General features: G+C 41.5%; 1 protein-coding gene across 3 annotated transcripts in view; it reads left to right on the top strand.

Moving 5' to 3' along the window:
• The window catches only part of LYST (lysosomal trafficking regulator), a 511246-nt gene that overhangs the window by 265183 nt on the left and 227525 nt on the right, over positions 1 to 18538 (top strand). For all 3 annotated transcript variants that reach the window (XM_072141114.1, XM_072141113.1, XM_072141115.1), the window contains exons 24-25: positions 5280 to 5449; positions 10074 to 10304. In XM_072141114.1, coding sequence (XP_071997215.1) covers positions 5280 to 5449; positions 10074 to 10304 — 401 coding nt within the window. The remainder of the gene's footprint in view (positions 1 to 5279; positions 5450 to 10073; positions 10305 to 18538) is intronic.

Raw genomic sequence — 18538 nt, 5'->3', positions numbered from 1 at the left:
GTAGCTGTGGAGAGGTCCACAAAGAGACTGATGTCCTCATATGGTGATAGTAGGGATTGCATATGTCGCGATTGGGATAGGAGTTGGTCTTTAACATGAAAGAATGAGAACCTTGCAAATACATCCCTCAGTACAGATTATGGGAGATTAGCCGGCTTTGGGACTCTGAGCCCTATCAATGCAAATTTGGTACTCTGTCAACTCTAGCAGGAGCGTTTTTGTAAGCTTTTGTACATAGGAACGTAGCATATGATCAGGAATTAGCTCAATATTATTTCTTCTAACGCGATCTTCAGTTTGGCTTGGATAGCATTAACTTTATCTAGTGTTATGTGAGTCTACCAGACTTTTGTGGGCTATTGCAACTTTTTCCATTTTAGCCTCAGTGTGCGACACTCTTTTGCCTATCTCTGTAACTGCTTTTTGGATTGGAGTGATCAAGCATGAGAAATCTTTATGCAGTGAGGAACGGAAGGCTTCCAGCATTTCTTTAAGTTTGACTTCTGACACCATTTTGTCTGAGGTTTGAAACTTGGCAAATGCATCTGGTGTTTCAGGTTGTATTGCAGGTATGTCTTCTGAATAGGAAGCATTGGCTAACATCCTCTGTCTTTGCTTAGCTGGGCTTGCGGATGGTGAAGAAACAGAGGAGTTATGGCTTAATTGAGAGTCGGCTGTGGAATTTGAGTTTTCTGGCATCTGCAGAGCCAAGGGAGGCATGCTATATTCCTCCTGTAGTTGAGGTGGGGAGGCCGCCATTTTGCAGGGTCTTTGCAGTGGCGTTATGCCCCATTTATCAGGTACCTAGGAGGGGGGTGTATCCCCTGTGTTCTCTGGGTGTTTACCCCAAGGTCCGTCTGTCAGTGGGAGTTTGAGCGGCTTGCTACGCTGCTGCTTTTCTGTGACTGCGCAGTGTGCGGATGGAGAAGAGGAGCCGCAGCCATCTTGTTGCCTTGTGGTGTCGGAGGTGAAAGAGTTCTTAGTCGACTTAGTGCTAGGTCCGGCGCCATTCCTTTTCCTCCAATGTTACAGGCATCTTGGAGGGTAAATTGCTGCTAGGTGAGTGGAGTATAATGCTGGTCTAATTGCTGTGGAGACAAATGCTGACATCACCGCAGGTCCTGTAGAGGGAGAGAGCAGTGCGGAGCCTCTCCTCTCTGGGAGTTCGGGTGCAGTTCTATATCAGGGCGTCACCCGATCTCCATTACAGTGGTCATTAGGGTCTGGCAGTGCTGGTCTATACGACGCAGGCGCTTTTTAGCAAGATTTTTTTTGTTGCTAAAAAGTGTCTTATAGTCTGAAAAATATATGCTATGTGTTTTTAAAAAATGTAATTATTAATAAAATATCATTATTAGCATAACTTTGCCTGACCATTAGTACTTAATAGTGGCAACATTCGGCTAGCTCAATGTTGCCATCTCAAGCTTGGAGATTGATCTAGCCGAAACTTTGCACTGTACTTTCCACTTGTGAATGAATAAACACTGAATGTCACGGAGTACTGCTCTTTTGCTTGTAATTTCTGGATATTCCCTGGGGCTTGGAGTCGAACCCCTTGAGCCTACACCCACATTGGATTATAATCCACTGTGCCGCCTACACTTTTTTCCTGTTATCCATTCATATATGTTGTATACTGCTATCCTTTCATACACACTGTACTCAGAAATCAATATTATTTTCTCTTATCCCTAAATGGTTCCTTTCCATGGCTGTAATTAAAATAAATAAATAAATAAATAAAAAACCCACAGCTTGCAAACTTACCATATATACTCGAGTATAAGCCAAGTTTTCCAGAACAAGAAACATGCTGAAAAACCCCAACTCTTCTTATACTCGAGTCTATCAAAAAAATAAAGTGTACTCTCTTTCCGACGCCCCCCTGGTAGCCATCAAAGTACGGCTCCGGCTCCCTCTCTCCCTGCGGTGCCGTCACTCGAGCTGTGACATCAGCGGCCTGCTGTCATTCTAGTGTCTGTGCCGCTATGATGTCTGCGAGCCGCTGACTGCACGACTAGGGCAATGGCACCGCACGGAAAGAGGGAGCTGGAGCCAGAACATTGATGGTTAGAAAGGGAACTGTTGGGGGGTGAGGGGGGGAATCAGCGGAAGGTGAGTACACTTTTTCTTAGGCTGGTCATCGGTGAGGGGCTGTACCCTGTATCAGGGATAGAGAGCTACAGGCTGCGTACTATGGACAGGGGGCTGCGGGCTGCGTACTATGGACAGGGGGCTGCGGGCTGCATACTATGGACAGGGGGCTGCGGGCTGCATACTATGGACAGGGGGCTGCGGGCTGCATACTATGCACAGGGGGCTGCGGGCTGTATACTATGGACAGGGGGCTGCGGGCTGTATACTGGGGGAGAGGGGGCTACACGCTGTATGCTGGGGGACAGGAGGCTGTATACTGGGGGCAGGGGTTGCAGGCTGTATACTGGGGGCAGGGGTTGCAGGCTGTATACTGGGGGCAGGGGTTGCAGGCTGTATACTGGGGGACAAGGGGTCGCAGGCTATATACTGTGGGTCAGAGGCTGCAGGCTATATATATAGGTGACAAGGGGCTTCTAGCTATATACTGGGGGGCATGCGTTGGCTGGCTGTATACTAGGGTCGGCTAGGACCAATGCATTTCCTACCCTTGGCTTATACTTGAGTCAATAGTTTTTTCCAGTTTTTTGTGTTAAAATTAGGTACCTCGGTTTATACTCTGGTATAGAGGGTAGCTCTCCTGTCCTGACTATTGCCACGTGCCTCCTACACATTGAAACCTATTCTGTAAAATATAAATCATATAGATGCTTCAGATATACTTTGGGCTCTGAAGAACATTTCCAAACTTTGTCCCTTTAAAAAAAAAAAATCACAATCAATAGAATGTCCCCTAGATCACTGCCAAACACCCTGGATTTAACCTTAAAAAAAAATTCTTATCTTTGGCTTCTTCTCTTCACAGTTTATAGGCACAGGCAGACCTTTGCGCTCTGCCTGCACATTATGTGGTGTTGCCACCGTGTGACGTCATAGTGTGTACCGGCAGAGCCAGAGGCGTGCCTCTGCCAGCCCTGTCAGGAAGCCACAGGGAGAAGAAGACTGAGGTAAGTATAATGTTTATTATTTTTAAGGGGACTCTAAATGGCGGGCTCTGCTCTTGACATCTCATTATTGAGGGCTGGCTCTTCTGTGGACATTTCATTAGTTGAGGGCCCTGCTGTGAACATTTCATTAATGGGGGCTTCTGCTGTGGACATTTCATTAATGGTGTCTCCACTGTAGGAGGGGGTCTCTTCTGTAATCCCCCTGAGGAATTATGTACGCGGAACCCTTGTTGGGGTGCCGCTCCTTAGACCTAGGAACTGCGTTAATATGGGTAAGGGAGAATGATCTGTGAAACACTTTCTTAATAGTTCTATTTACAATTACTCCTAACCTTTGCTATATTACACACTTTTGGATTTAGCATACGTTGTCCAGATGTACATGCACTTGCACTTTTGACATTCATACATGTTGTGTACTTGTTTGCCATGTGTATAATAAGCAATGTAAGCAGCACTGTAAGCAGTGTCCTTAGAGGTTGGATGGTTGTGGCTTTTTTCTAAATATATGGAATTCATCATTATGAAGATTGATTGATTGTATTGTCTATTCTTTTTAATATATGGAATAAATAAAACTATATTTTTAATACTATATGAGGTTATTATAGTCTATTTTTGAACTGCAAACACTCATGTTGACCTGGTTATCCATTGTTAAAGAGTGAGTTCATTCACAATTTTTTTTCCAACTTTCTTGTTTAACATGCATACATTAGATACCTTAAGCTGGTTTTCCTTTTGGCTGTAAAATATAAAATCATATAGATGCTTCAGATAAACTTTGGGCTCGGAAGAACATCTCTAAAATTTGTCAATATTATATTCCCCTAGATCACTCTAAACATTTCTTTAATGAGGGGGCTCTGCTGTGGATATTTTATTAATGGGGGGCTCCGCTGTCGATATTCCATTAGAGAGGGGAGGCTGTCAATGGTGTTTGTTATTCATGTGAGGCAGTGTAATCTCTCACCTAATGTCTTCTCTTCACCCCTCACTCCTGCTGTGCAGAGCAGAGGATGACTAATCATCCCAAGGGAGTGGGAGGAAGAACTTGCCAGCAGACATGAAGTGAGAGGTGCCTTACCTTGCTTGAATAGCACGCATTCTTTGGACACCCTTCCGGCAGGATGCCATTTTGGCTTTCATAATTAATTTTGTGGGGATAGGAGCTATGTTTTTTTTTTTTTTCTAAAATGAGTGGGGGCACAAGTTGGTATAGTGCTATGGGAACTTATTAGTTAATCTGGTCATAGGTTCCCTTTAAAAAGGATTGAGGTTGCGCCAGTGTGATGAAATATAGGCCATATAGCCAGGAGGAGGTATTATATTCATCAGTACAAGTACAAGTCACTGGTGCTGGTATGACCAAAATATCAGTTAGGGACAGTTAAGGAGTAATGATCCATCTCAGCCCAAGGCCAAATATATATTTGAAATTGGGATAGCCAGGATGCTGCATGTCTGTGTCCAAATTGGCTCTAGCATTCATGGACACAGAGATATAAATTTTCCTATTGAGAAACTAGAACTCTTCAAAGGTTCCTGATCTGACACCAGGGTTCCTAGAACCTTCCTACGGGTGTGTCAAAGGGTTTGTCTGCACCTATTTTAATTAGGACACCACTTATGCCCAGAGTCTTTGCCTGGGGGAATCGCTTGTATTTGTCTCGGTTAAATACATGCTACCCTGGGGTTGGCTTCTAACAAGATATAAGCCTGGTCCGTAACAGGATTATATCAAGTTAGAGCTGGTGGCAGCCTAATGAACTGTTAATGTTCTGTTTCACTGAGGCTGGCGGAAGAGGTCTTAAAGTCGTTCAGGGTTTTGGGGCAGTATTGTGCCATATGGAAGTTGTATGGACAACTCTTACTCACTTCCTGCCCCTTCCAGAACCCATGTGTTCAGGGAGTGTCTATAGAAATGATAATTAATTTACCTTGCATACCCCTCAGGGGTCCAGAAAATGTCCCAACCGATTGCACACAACCATCAACAAGTTGTCATTTTGTGTGTTTTTTCTTTTTTCTAGTTCTCTGTAACCTACTTTGTTTTGTTTGGCTGAATAAAGGTGAAGGGGTATATAACTTTGCTGATCCCCTCTTATTCTTTTTATTTTGTAAGCCTACGAAAAGTTAACAACATGGTTAAATTATTTTTTATTTTTCATTTAGCTACTAAATGCATACTTTCTACGGGCATCTAAAGAAGAGAAGGAAGCCTTCTTAAAGAAAAGCGGCTTTTCTCTGCTTGCTAACCAGCTTTATCTCCATCAGGGAAGGCATGAAGTTTTACATTGCCTGTTAGAAATGTTCTTTGGACGGCATATTGGCTTGGAAGAGGAGTAAGTATTGATTTTCTTTTTGTTTACTTGATGCATTTCATATGAGTCAAAAGCTGCCCAAAATGGTTCATAAAATGGTTTTGGACCCCTGCTTGCTCTTCTCATCTATTATTCTTTTTCTCTTTGTATCTACAAGTTATCATGAGCTTTTAAGGCATTTGGTCCAATAGCTTACTTGCAATCTACTCTGTTATGATAGCATTTATATTAGCGTCTGCACAGGTTCTACCAATTATATTACGCCTATTCAATGCAATGACTATATCAAAATTACTTTTAAACCTTTCATTTATTTTCTTTTATACAACATTTGTTAATTTTCTTTTGTTTTGAAAGATCAAAATATTGTACGAGTGTTGGGTCCCCACTGGATCACGAAATCAGGCATCTGTTGCTCCCCAAAGAAAGGAGCAATAAGACGGACATGTGCATTACCTCTCCTTTTATCATCTATGGCACTGAGTTTCATGGTGCGTGCCCCATTCTCGTGATTCCGTGGATACTGGAAAACTTGAATTTTAACTAGACAACCCTTTTTTACTCTTTAGTTAGTGACTTGATAAAAGTATCTCCTTAAAGGGAATCCATCACCACAATTTACCTTCCAAAAAAAAATGATATGTTAATGCCCCCCATGTCTTTCTTTATATTTTTTACTCTTATGCTGCTCTTTCCATTACAATAGTTATAGAGGACCTGTCATCCATCAAAAAAGCACTAGAAGCTGCTTCTTCCCCGGACCGCCCCTCCAACACCAAAGGGCGGCGGTGACTGCCGGGCTTCATGCGGCAATCATCGCCTCCTAGTCCCACCCCGTCATAAATATGGCGGACCACTTTGAGCAAGGTCCAGCATTCCTATTGTACTGCATGTCAGTGTCTGCTAGCTTTATCACTGCTAAAAATGGGGTAGTGCAAGGAGCTGCTTACTGCATACAGGCGGTCCACTACTTAAAGACACCCGACTTACAGACCCATAGTTAAAGACGGACCTCTCTGCCCACTGTGACCTTCAATGAAGCTCTCTGAATGCTTTACTATACTTCCAGACTGCAATGATCAGCTGTAAAGTGTCTGTAATGAAGCTTTATTGATAATCCTTGGTCCCATTACAGCTAAAAATTTTAAAATCCAATTGTCACTGGGGAAAAAAAAAATTTGTCTGGAACTACCATAATAAATATACTTAAGAACAATCTTTTGGAAACTATCTTGTACGTAATCCCGGGACTGCCTGTATACTCAAGTATAAGCCAAGTTTTTCAGCACGCAAGCAGCTGACGTCATTCTATGTGCCAGCCGAGCAAATACCTAGAGAGGATCCAAAGCAAGAAGAGGACCATCGGGGGGTGTTGGAAAGGTAAGTACAGTGGTTTTTGTTGTTTTTTTTTACTACAGGGTGTCAGGCAGGCTTTATACTGCAGGGGCTGGCAGGTTATATACTGCAGGGGCTTATACTCAAGTATATACGGTACTGTAGTAAGAAGCTCCTAGTGCCTTTTTTATGGGTGACAACTCCTCTTTAAGAAATATGCAAATGAAGTGCTTGGGGGACTCCTATCCTCTCCCCTTAACTTCTAGATCCAGCGAGCACACAAGCTGATACTGTACGATTCCACTCATTTCTAATCATCCTTCACCAAGAGAGAGAAAGGAGTGTAAAAGTTTCAGGACTCATTATTGAGCATGTCCATCATATGATCCACATCTCAAACCTAAAAAAGTGATATAAGAAGACAAAAAGAATAGAGTTAATCTTAAGATGACTAGATAACTGACAGTTAAAACCACAGAACTATGCATCTCAAGTGAGGAGTCCTCAATCAGTAGGGAGAGAGCAAAGGGTGTATAGCTAAATATCATAAAAATACTGAAAAGCCAAAGTTTTCATTCAAACCGGCCAAATGGCCAGTTGGAGAGTCCATATCCCTTTAGATTAGAGTTGTAATGATCTGTGCTTCAATGCTTTCTCCCCACACCCCTCTCATTTCTAAATTTACATGATCTATTCCTCTTACCTTGAATTTCTTGGGGTCATGTGCATGGTATTGTCGAAAATGTCTGGGAATTGGTTTCAAAGAGGGGATCTCAAAATCCCTACACGTGGCTGCCGCTAAAATGCCATTAACATTCACCCGCATTTTAAGTTCTCTTGGCAGGGTTAAATGGCATGATTAATCACGCCAACAGTACACACGGGGCACTACCCCATTTGGGTTTGGAGGCACCAAAGATAGTCAATGGAGGTGAGGGGGTGAAGTAACTATGTACTAAAAGGTCTCTAACCTTCTGTGCCCGTCTTGAGGCCATGGCTGGTTATGGAGTCAATAATTGTTGCTGAGTAGGGTCTGTAGTGAAAACTGGCCAGAATTACGTGAAATATCAATCATCTCTCTCCATTGGCTATGGTAAGTGGTATTGAATCTTGGTTGTTCATTTGAATCCTTTTGTTTTGGATATAACTGAGAGAGTTGAGTCTTTTTCACGCATCGTCGACTATATCCCCTATCATAGAACATTCCCTTTAAGTCTTCTGCAAGTTTCTCAAATTCCTCGGGCAGAGAACAAATTCAATTCATTTGGAGGAATTGACCAGTTGGAACCACAGCTATTGTTTGCCGAAGATGAAACGAGGAAGCATGAAGCAGGGTGTTTACATCAGTCTCTTTAAGAATACATCTATTTTCAAATAACTGTTCACATCTCGTATCAGATGCACATCCAAGAAATCTATACAGATAGGATCAGAATGCCAGGGAACTTTGATATTAACCGTGTTTTGGTTAAATCTCATGAAAAATTCCTCCAGCTGTTGGCGGCTTCCCTGTCAGATGATGGGAGAGGGACCTATTCCTGTCAGATGATGAGCCCTCAATGTGCCGGGTCCTCTTTTGGTCGCTGTACATTGATGATATCATCTTCATCTATCAGGGAAGATGATGGCGGAGGACATTGTTACCCAACACCAGTGAGAAGTTACCGTCTTCAGGCACTTGTGTTACCACTATGCCCTGTTGGTTAACTCTGTATCACAGACGGTTAGTGTGGGTTCCCAGTAGCTGCAGATGGGTACAGTTTTCCCATGAGTAACAATAATTTATAAGTACGCCTTTGGAGGCTGTAACAGGGATGCTCCTTTTCGTCATTTCTCAATGGCAGCACTGTGGATGGTGGTCACTTTAGAGCCAGTATCAATTAAGGCCAGTAGGGTTACTCCGTTCATGGTCACATGAACCATGGGTCAAGTCCCCACAAACCTTAGCATCCAATTGAAATCTTGGGGACTTAGAGGTTCTTCCCTTGGAGGTCGTCCCGAAGCTTCATGGGTTTATTGTTTAACCACTGACATTCATTCATGCTACATCGCAGTCTTGGTTCTCTTCTACTCCAGGTGTTCACAGATTTTGCCATAGTCGGATGGTGTTTGGCCTGAGAGTCACGGGCAGGGGCTGGCTTTGATAAACTATCTGGTTGCTTTTTCTTCCTGGATGGAGCAGAGTCTCTAAGAGATTCTGGGGGCTTCTGTATTTTCCCAAAGAACTTCTGCTTTAGCTCAGAGGCAGTACACTTTTCAAAAGTGGTGCACAGCCTATTGAGGATTTGGGCCACATAATGGCATTCCACTTGGGGCCAAAACTTGACTTCTCGGAGAGCAGGTCCCTTTAACTGCCCAATTAGGATGCCCGCTTTCTGTTCTTCTGTAAGCAGGTAACAAGGAAAGGTAGCTAGCATCTTGTCTCTAAATTTGGAGAGAGTATGCAACTAACCTTCATAGTGGGGCAACCAGGGAGTCCCAAGATAGTAGGGCATGGTCAGGGGCATAACCGTGGATGGGCTCTCTGGAGTGTTTGGCATCCTCCGATACCCTGAGGAGGGGCCGGGTGACAAGAATTGCACCAGCTCAGTGTCCTCTTCCTGGGCTGACATGGTTGGGCTGGTCTTTTTGAGTTAACAATGTCCGTTGCTATGGGCGATGGCTGAACCTTCTTAGTGCGGTTCCCTCCTTCGATTCCACCATTTATCATAGCAGACCGCTAGAAGAAAGATATGCACAAATAGCGTAGTGTATGTTTTTAAAAATGGGTATTTGTTATTAAAATATACCCACCAAGAAACTTTTAAAACTGTGCATATCAAGTAATATATGGGACGCCAGCTCAAAACTGTGTAATTGAGTGAAGAAATCTTTTTTCTTTGAATGAAAAGAGGAGGAACGACCGTAGTATTCAGAGCCCGGTCAGAGTGTAAAACTAATTTTAACCCTCTTTTTAAGTGTTTGTTCAGGGACGGTTTGTTTTCTGGATTGGTCCTGGGCCATTTTTTGCAGCTCCCTTTTTGTGAAGATTGCTACACAATATTACGAAGTTAAATATATTGTTGTTTTCCCATAAACTAACAAATAGGCAGAATATTGTCTTTGTTTACAAGTGCAGTGTTAGAAATATTGGTTAAAATAATCAACCATATAAAAGATTATGTACAAATAATTTAAAATTGTTCATTGTTCCATATATTATTGGTTTCATCGATAATGTATGAATCATTATAGTATTTACTGTATTGTAACCACCATCTTTTTTTTTTTTTTAATAATATTGAATTTATTTATTTTTTATCCCAAACAGGTTTGATGTTGATGAAATTAAAACTGCAAATGTTTTTCAGAAGTGGTGCATTATCCCAGTTCTCGGGTTGATTGAGAATTCTTTACACAATGCCAGCCTGTTGCACAATTCCTTCTGCCTTTTGCTTCAGATTATTAATTCCTGTTCAAAAGTGGCAGATATGCTTCTTGATAGTGGTTTGCTTTATGTCTTGTGTAATACATTAGCAACGCTTTGTGGTATAAAAACAAGGTGAGTTTTTTCTGTTATATTGATTTATGTGCATGCACGATGCTTATGTCTAGCATATAAAATTCAATGTCCAGTTCCCAGCAGTGTGACCAGCCGCTGATGGTCCGATCACTGGCTAACCGCGGCTAGTGTGAAACTGCCCTTAAAAGCATTAGGAAAGCAGAATGAAATCATCATAACTTGCACAACTCCTTCGATGTTCCTTCATTTGGTCTTTTAGAATTCCTTTCTGTATAATATTACCAAAAGCACAGGTGACACCCCCCACTCCCAATCGGTTATCACAAAACTAAAGACAGCTGAGCCAGGGATCCACTAGCAAGGAGGCTACACGAGCCGTATTCCAGGATTTTGCTGTTTAAAATTTTTTAAAGTGTATGGCTAAAAGGAAGCTAACACAATCTAATTTCCTCAGTCATTAGTGATGTCATAGATGTATATGCTTTAAATTCATGCGTAAATGCAAAGTTACTAAAAAAAATAGTTTTAGCACAGCTGGAGAGAGCCTTTGACAACAATTTCTTCAATACCTGTAGCATGCTTCTTCCTATCCTGATAGCAGCATGCATGGCTGGTCTAAAGCATGTGTCACATATTTGTAACATGACTTAAGGTCCTAATTTTTTTTGCACTCCTCTACTGCTGGTACTTACAACAAGCCTCCTGTCATCTCCAGCTGTTCTATATGGTTTACCATGGTTTCCAAGAAGCATGGCAAATGGTGTTTTTTTTTTTTTTAATTCAATCTTTTTTTATTGAACGGTTTTCATTTTACAACACATAGAAATAAAAACCAACCCCCACTCCTTCCAAGGGCCGTACAGCATGAAAGAATATTGCTTGTATACAATACATAATACATATACATGGTACATTATGAGACAGAGTTAGCAATTTATGGAAGAGTACATTGAGGGCTACACATCCTTACCACATATGATATAGAATAAAGCCTACATCAGCCAGTTTATGTTCACAGTATTCACATCATATTTATCCTATGAAACATTACAGTGCATGGAATGGACTTCTTCGTATATTGGAGGAGCAGCCTGAATCCAATGTTACGCAATCAATTTTCTCGCCTGGTACAGCATACGGGCTATGCCCAGTCGTACTTCCCTCTCATCTGACACCTCATCTACCCACCCAAAAATTGGGGTGGCAGGGATCTGCACATCATAGACCTTCTTAACAAGTTCTAGGACTTCCTTCCAGAAAATTCCCAACAGAGGACACTCTCACATCATGTGTAGTAAGTGCGCTCCCGCACTGCCACACCGAGGACAACAGTCATCGCTCCTTATACCAACCCTACACAACCACACTGGGGTCCTGTATGTTCTGTGACACAAGAACAGTTGCAAGACAAATGGTGATTAGTTTGTGGGGCTAGGTAAAGCCTCTGCTAGTAGTTAAACACCTGTAGATGGCTAATTAGAGTCGATTAGAATATTGCTTATTTTTGCTTGGTGCAGAGTTATGCAAAGGTTATTATAATTTACAGTTGTACTTTACGTTACAGATGATAATAATGTTGAACCACCAGTCTCTGTACAGCTTTTTTATTCCGTGTGTCAGGGAGAGAAAAACAAAAAAATACATGAAAGTGCTTCATTCAGAGACAAAATGTGCTCCTTTTTTTCACCTCCACGGTGAAAACTCTGATTTCTATGCTCGCCCCTCTCTACCACCTGACGAAAGATTAAATCTTTCTTGGACTCAGAGACAGAAGTAGCAGGTTGTTCTTTTCAAGATGCCTTTGATGTGGATCCTTCCACATCGTCCCTATATAATAAGATTGAGTCAAGACACGTTTTCTCATCCAAAGAATTTGATCGATTACTATAAGCAATGAGAGATACCTTAAAGGAAACCTACCATTTGATTTGATGCATTATGAACCAAACATACCTTGAGGATGCTGTAGCTACACTGATGCAAGATCATATCTTGATTAATCCCTGTGCTGAGTGGTTTTGCTAAAAAAAACTATTAGAAAATTCAGGACCTTGGTAAAGCTGGGTCAGGCTGACTGCCTACACAAACACATTACACACAGAGTATAAGTGTAGGTGGGCACTAATAAGGAAGGTTCCGGATTTCTTAAATAAATTAATATTTATTTGTACATCCAAAAACATACAGATATAAAAATGAGACCTACAGACGTCTGTGTTAAAAGTTGGTCTTTGTAACAAAAAAACAACTAGCTTGAAAAAATAAAAAAAATAAAAAATATAGCGCTTTAGAGATATGTCAAAAATTTATTTTAAGTTAAAAAATGGAGAGGAAAAGGTGTTTTCTCTTTGAAGGGTTCAAAGTTCGGATGCCGTATGAGAGGTAGGTATCCGGGAGGTATTTTAAGTGGCTGGCAAGATATAGGGCCCTATATCTGCATTGTAAGGCTAAAAATCGGATCGGACCAGTATAAATGACAGGTAAACTTAAATGACTGTAGTCATACACTCACGGTTAGACGGTTCTAGCTTGTTTTCATATTAGACAAAGTTTCTTCGCAATGGAGAATAATGAAAGGCAGTGTGGGCTGAGTACACTTTGGAGTCTCCACCGCCGCGTGTGTTGCGCAATAGCGCTCCAAAGTAGGTATTCTGGCGCGAGTCCTGTGTCAAGCAGCAAAGCTTTTGCTTCGTCTTCTCCTTTTGCAGTCCCGGTCAATCGTCTTGCATCAGGTGAATGATAGCTGCACACAACGGGGTGTGTCCACCCCAAGCAATAGAGTTTACAACACAGGATATTCTGCTATAAATCTCTTATTGCGTTTTGAGTACTTGGTGCTTTTTTGTGAGTGCTTGTTAGATGGGTCTCGATCCTATGATTTATAGCTGTAAATGTGGCTAGACGCGTTTCAGAGCAAACAGCTCTTTCCTCAGTAGCCTTTATGCCATATAGCAGAATATCCTGTGTTGTAAACTCTATTGCTTGGGTTGGACGCACCCCGTTGTGTGCAGCTATCATTCACCTGATGCAAGACGATTGACCGGGACTGCAAAAGGAGAAGACGAAGCAAAAGCTTTGCTGCTTGACACAGGACTCGCGCCAGAATACCTACCTTGGAGCGCTATTGCGCAACACACGCGGCGGTGGAGACGCCAAAGTGTACTCAGCCCACACTGCCTTTCCTTATTCTCCATTGCGAAGAAACTTTGTCTAATATGAAAACAAGCTAGAACCGTCTAACCGTGAGTGTATGACTACAGTCATTTAAGTTTACCTGTCATTTATACTGGTCCGATCCGATTTTTAGCCTTACAATGCAGATATAGGGCCCTATATCTTGCCAGCCACTTAAAATACCTCCCGGATACCTACCTCTCATACGGCATCCGAACTTTGAACCCTCTCCATTTTTTTAACTTAAAATAAATTTTTGACATATCTCTAAAGCGCTATATTTTTTATTTTTTTTATTTTTTCAAGCTAGTTGTTTTTTTGTTACAAAGACCAACTTTTAACACAGACGTCTGTAGGTCTCATTTTTATATCTGTATGTTTTTGGATGTACAAATAAATATTAATTTATTTAAGAAATCCGGAACCTTCCTTATTAGTGCCCACCTACACTTATACTTTATGCAATAGCTTTGACCTTTTCCCATTGGGTGTTTTAGGGATAAGGTGGTAGCACATAAGGACGGCTAGATAAATTTGATAAGTGCCACTAAATCTTACATTACACACAGAGTTTGCCATTACACATGGCACTTAGTCATGAGTTAGTCAATACATGATTAATCAACCTGAACTGGAGCAATCATACACAGCAGCTTTGGGATGGTGCAGCAATTGATTATTCTGCCTACAGGCACAACCCATTGATTACATCCTCTCCTGCAGTAAATAACTAATTTGCTAGGAGAAGCGATGTACCAGCCACAGAAGTGAGACCACTTCATTATAATTTTATAATTGTTTTATCAGTAAACACGCTCGGCATAGGAATTATGGGATGATGGGATGATCCTGCATCAGTGTAGCTAAAGCATTCTCAAGGTATGTTTGCTTCATAATGCATCAAATCAAATGGTAGGTTTCCTTATAAATAAATAAATAAAGTAGTAGTACCTGAAATAAGGTCCATCCAGAATGAATTATTTGCCATTCTTAGGTGTAAGAAGAAAAGAGTTTTTCTTTAAAAGAACTAATTACCGACGAGTGGAAGGAACCAGAAAAAAGAATCACAGTCTCCAGGGAATTCAGGAATTACCTGGCGTTTGATGAAGAGGAAACTAAACTATGGAACACCATTCCAAGAGTAGATGTGCAAGTTACGAAGGTGTCAAAGAAGACTGACCTACCATTTGAGGATGCTATTCAGTTAAATGATCTGTTATATAGGAAATCATAGGCATTGCTAAAGAAGACCTGGGAGGCAGCAATGCTGAATTTAAAATCTAATGTTGCGACCACAATTGCTAGGACCTTATTCTTCTGTCTGTCAGAATTGGAAAAGTGTATTAAAGATGGAACACCAAGAGAATTGTTATTGGAAACACTCTCTATACTGAAATTGGCCACTGCCTTCATTGCCGACAAGATGAGTACTATTTTAGGTCCAAATCCAGACTGTGTAGCCTTCTTTCATAAGGGACCTTATGTTTGGACCTGATTTTGGATGCCATCTCTGAAAAAGCAAGGGAATAAGAAGAAAGGCTTGCCAGAAACCAAGCAAACACCCAAGAAACAGCCCTATCGGGAGTCTAAAGACGAAATATACCCCTATGGGGCAAAGGCAAACAAGGCAGGTGGAGCTACCCAAAAGGTGGGAAAGAGGATTTCTACTCAACCCTACCAGCACCACTTCCTATAAAAAAACAATGATGTCAAAGTGAGAGGGAGCTTACAAGACTTACAATGGTGGCAGATTACATCAAACTCGTGAATCCTCTAGTTGATAGAAAAAGGATACAAACCGGAATTAACCTCCCTTCCTCCAGATTTCAGATTTTACATCTCTAATGTGGCTAGAGATCTAAACATGATTGGTGTCATTGTGCCAGGATCCCCAGAAGATTAGAAAACAGTTTTCTACTCTCCTTTGTTTCTGATAAAGAAGCCCAGCGGTTCTTACAGGCTAATATTCAATCTAAAAAAGCTAAACAATTATGTGGTCTACAGGCACTTCAAGATGGAGTCAGTCAAGACAGCAGCCACACTTATTCATTAAGGGGCATAAATGAGCACCATCGATCTAAGATGAGGTTTGCTGTACTGACACCACTAGAAGAAACAGCACATTCCAGTTCAGAGCACTTTTGTTCAGGATATCCTCGTCTCCCAGGATATTCTCAAAGCTAATGGTGTAAATAGTTGCCTTTCTAAGGACACAGAATGTATTTATTGTACATTACCTAGACGATCTTTACTTGTGCGCAAGTCTACCCAGGAACTGACTCAACACAGAGATTGGACGTTACAAAAGCTGCAGACCCTGGGTTAGTATATAAACTGTGAATAGTCCCATCTTACTCCCAGTACAGAAGTCCGATTCCTAGGCACATCTTTAAATTTCATCCTCCAAGCATTCTTTCTCCCAGAGGAAATAAGTCTTGATTAAGAGATCAAGTGAAATCCTTTCAAAGACAACAGACTTGTTCAATTAGAGGTCAAATGAGTTTGTGTATTCAGTCAGTCCAATGGTGCCAGAGGCATTTCAGAGTGTTACAAACCTGGATCCTAAGATCCTGGGACAAAAACCATCTTCTTTTACCATCGACAGGTAGGTAGAAATTCCTCTCTCAGTTAAACCCTCCTTGAATTGGTGGACCATACAGGCCCACTTGATGAAAGGGGGTAGCTTGGCACCAATGGCCCCTCATAGCGGTACGACCAATGCCAGTCAAAATTGGGTTGCAAATCTAGCAGGGATTTGGCTACAGGGGGTGTGGCCCCTCTCGACTCAATCCTGCTCATCAAATTACTGTAAACTAAAAGCCATAGGCGAAGCTCTGAAGAACAGCGAGTCCTTACTAAAACACCAACACATAAGTCTTCGCAGACAACAGCACGGCGGTGTTATATCTTCGTTATTAGAAGGGGAAACAAGGTCCCAAGACCTGCTGGCTTTCTCCAACAAAATTTTCTCCAGAGCAGAAATTTTCTTGTCCCTGACATCAATCCATCTGAAGGGATCGGAGAACATAGTAGCTGACTTCCAGTCGGCAAAATATTCTTACAGTTGACAGAATATAGATCTGTTTCCGACCTCAAAGAATATCAAGGTAGAATCTTTCTTCTCACTGGCAAAATCAACTCCAACTTCACACCTGGATGCCTTCTTCCACCCTTGGACTCATCTTTTAGTGTATGCCTTTAGTCTATCCAGAGAGTCCGTACAGACAAAACAAAAATCATTCTTGTTGTTCCTTATTGGCCAAAGAAGAACTGGTTCACAGCTTTCAGAGAGATGACACTAGAAGATCCCATTCTTCTTCCCTCAAGGAAAATTTGCTATCCCAGGGTCCAGTTCTGAAACCCAATCCAGGCCTTCTCCGTCTATCAGCTTGGATCCTAAAAGGAAGTTATTAAAGATGAAAGGATTATCTGATAAAATAATCTCCACACTAAAGACAAGTCGGAAGCCAGTAACATCTGCCATCTATTTAAACATTTGGGAAAAGTGTGTGTCCTTTTGTGGAGTTCATCCATCTAATCAGTCTTCTCCTTGCATTCTCTAGATCCTAGAATTCCTTAAAGCTGGCTTCAACCTGGGCCCGAAGACCAACACCCTAAAAGTCCAAATATCTGCGTGAAGTTTCTTCTTCGAGTTCTCTCTGGCAGATCATAAATGTATTAAAAGGTTTATATAAGCCACAACTAGACTGAGACCAAATCCAAAACCGTCCATGATCCCATGGGATCTATTCCTGGTATTCTTTGGGGCAGGCCCTTAGAGCCTTTAAAATCCAGTACTATTAGGGATTTAACTCTAAAAACAACTTTCCTAATTTCAATAACAGCTAGAAAACTGGGAGAAATACATGCATTTTCCATTAATGAGCCATACCATAAGAATCCTTGAAGATAGTATTGTGTTAACTCACGACCCAAGATCCGAAAAAGAGGCCACCTGGATCTGGACCGAAAAAGAGTACCAAGACCAAATGAATAGTTGGAGAAGGGACATTAATTTATCATTGCAATTTCAGGGTCCAAACAAAGGAAAGAAGGCATCAAAAACAACCATTGCCAAATGGATTAAAGCCATAATATCTAATGCCTATAAGCATCCAAGGTTTGGAGGTGCCAGAATCAATTAAAGGACAAAAAGAGCGATGGTTTCTATGTCGAATCAATTAAAGCCCACTCCACCAGAGCGATGGCAGCATCCTAGGCAGAAAGGAAAGGAGCATCTATTGATCAGATCTGCAAAGCTGCCAAATGGTCTACCCTGGTAACATTTGGAAAGCATTATAGATTGGACTCACTTAATATAAAAGAACTCTCTTTTGGTATTGCAAATTGTAGTCCATCCCTAAAAATGTTCATCTAGTATGTCTCCAGGTGGGGCTGTCATGGGGGACGCGATGGAAAACAAGAACTATTTCACTCACTGTTAATTCAGTTTCTGTTAATCCACGGTGATGGCCCATGTAATTCCCTCCCTTGCTGTTATCTTTTTGTTATGTTGTGTTTCTATTGTGACTGGATTGATATTTATATGCCCAAAACATGCTTCAATAAATCTGGTTGCATCCATGACCAGCGTGGTAATTTAGTAGTCACTGGAGCGTGGGTGCTGGTGAGGGGCATTTAACCTCTGTGCTTCTTGTACCTACAGAGGTCAAGGGTTCATCCTCCAGGTAGGGCAGTCATGGTACTCTCATGGAAACTGAATTAACAGTAAGTGAAATAATTCTTGTTTTCGTGTAGGTCAGACGCTCGCATTCCTCGCCTCAAACAAATGGCCGTATAAGAGCTGAATATCACAGATTTTGAGTTGTTGTCTCTTGAAGGGTTATGTGTAAATGGTTGCTGGTGGAGTAGAACAAAGATGGGGAACCACTCTGCTACCAAGGGTTGTTGGATTTTAGATCATCATAGAAAATGCTAAAACTTAAAATAAGCCTATGATAGTTGAGCAACATTTAAATAACCTGCCTCAGCCTAATGCGATGGAATGAACTGCTTTAAATGATTTGTGCTCAATGCATTACAATTTGGTTACTGGTGCCCCTTTTTGTATATGAAACACTTACAAAATATAAAGGTTG

This window comes from Engystomops pustulosus, chromosome 3 (genome assembly GCF_040894005.1).
Source record: "Engystomops pustulosus chromosome 3, aEngPut4.maternal, whole genome shotgun sequence".
Lineage (NCBI taxonomy): Eukaryota > Metazoa > Chordata > Amphibia > Anura > Leptodactylidae > Engystomops > Engystomops pustulosus.
Note: the sequence above shows the minus strand (reverse complement) of the source record. Positions and strands in the feature narration are given on the sequence as shown.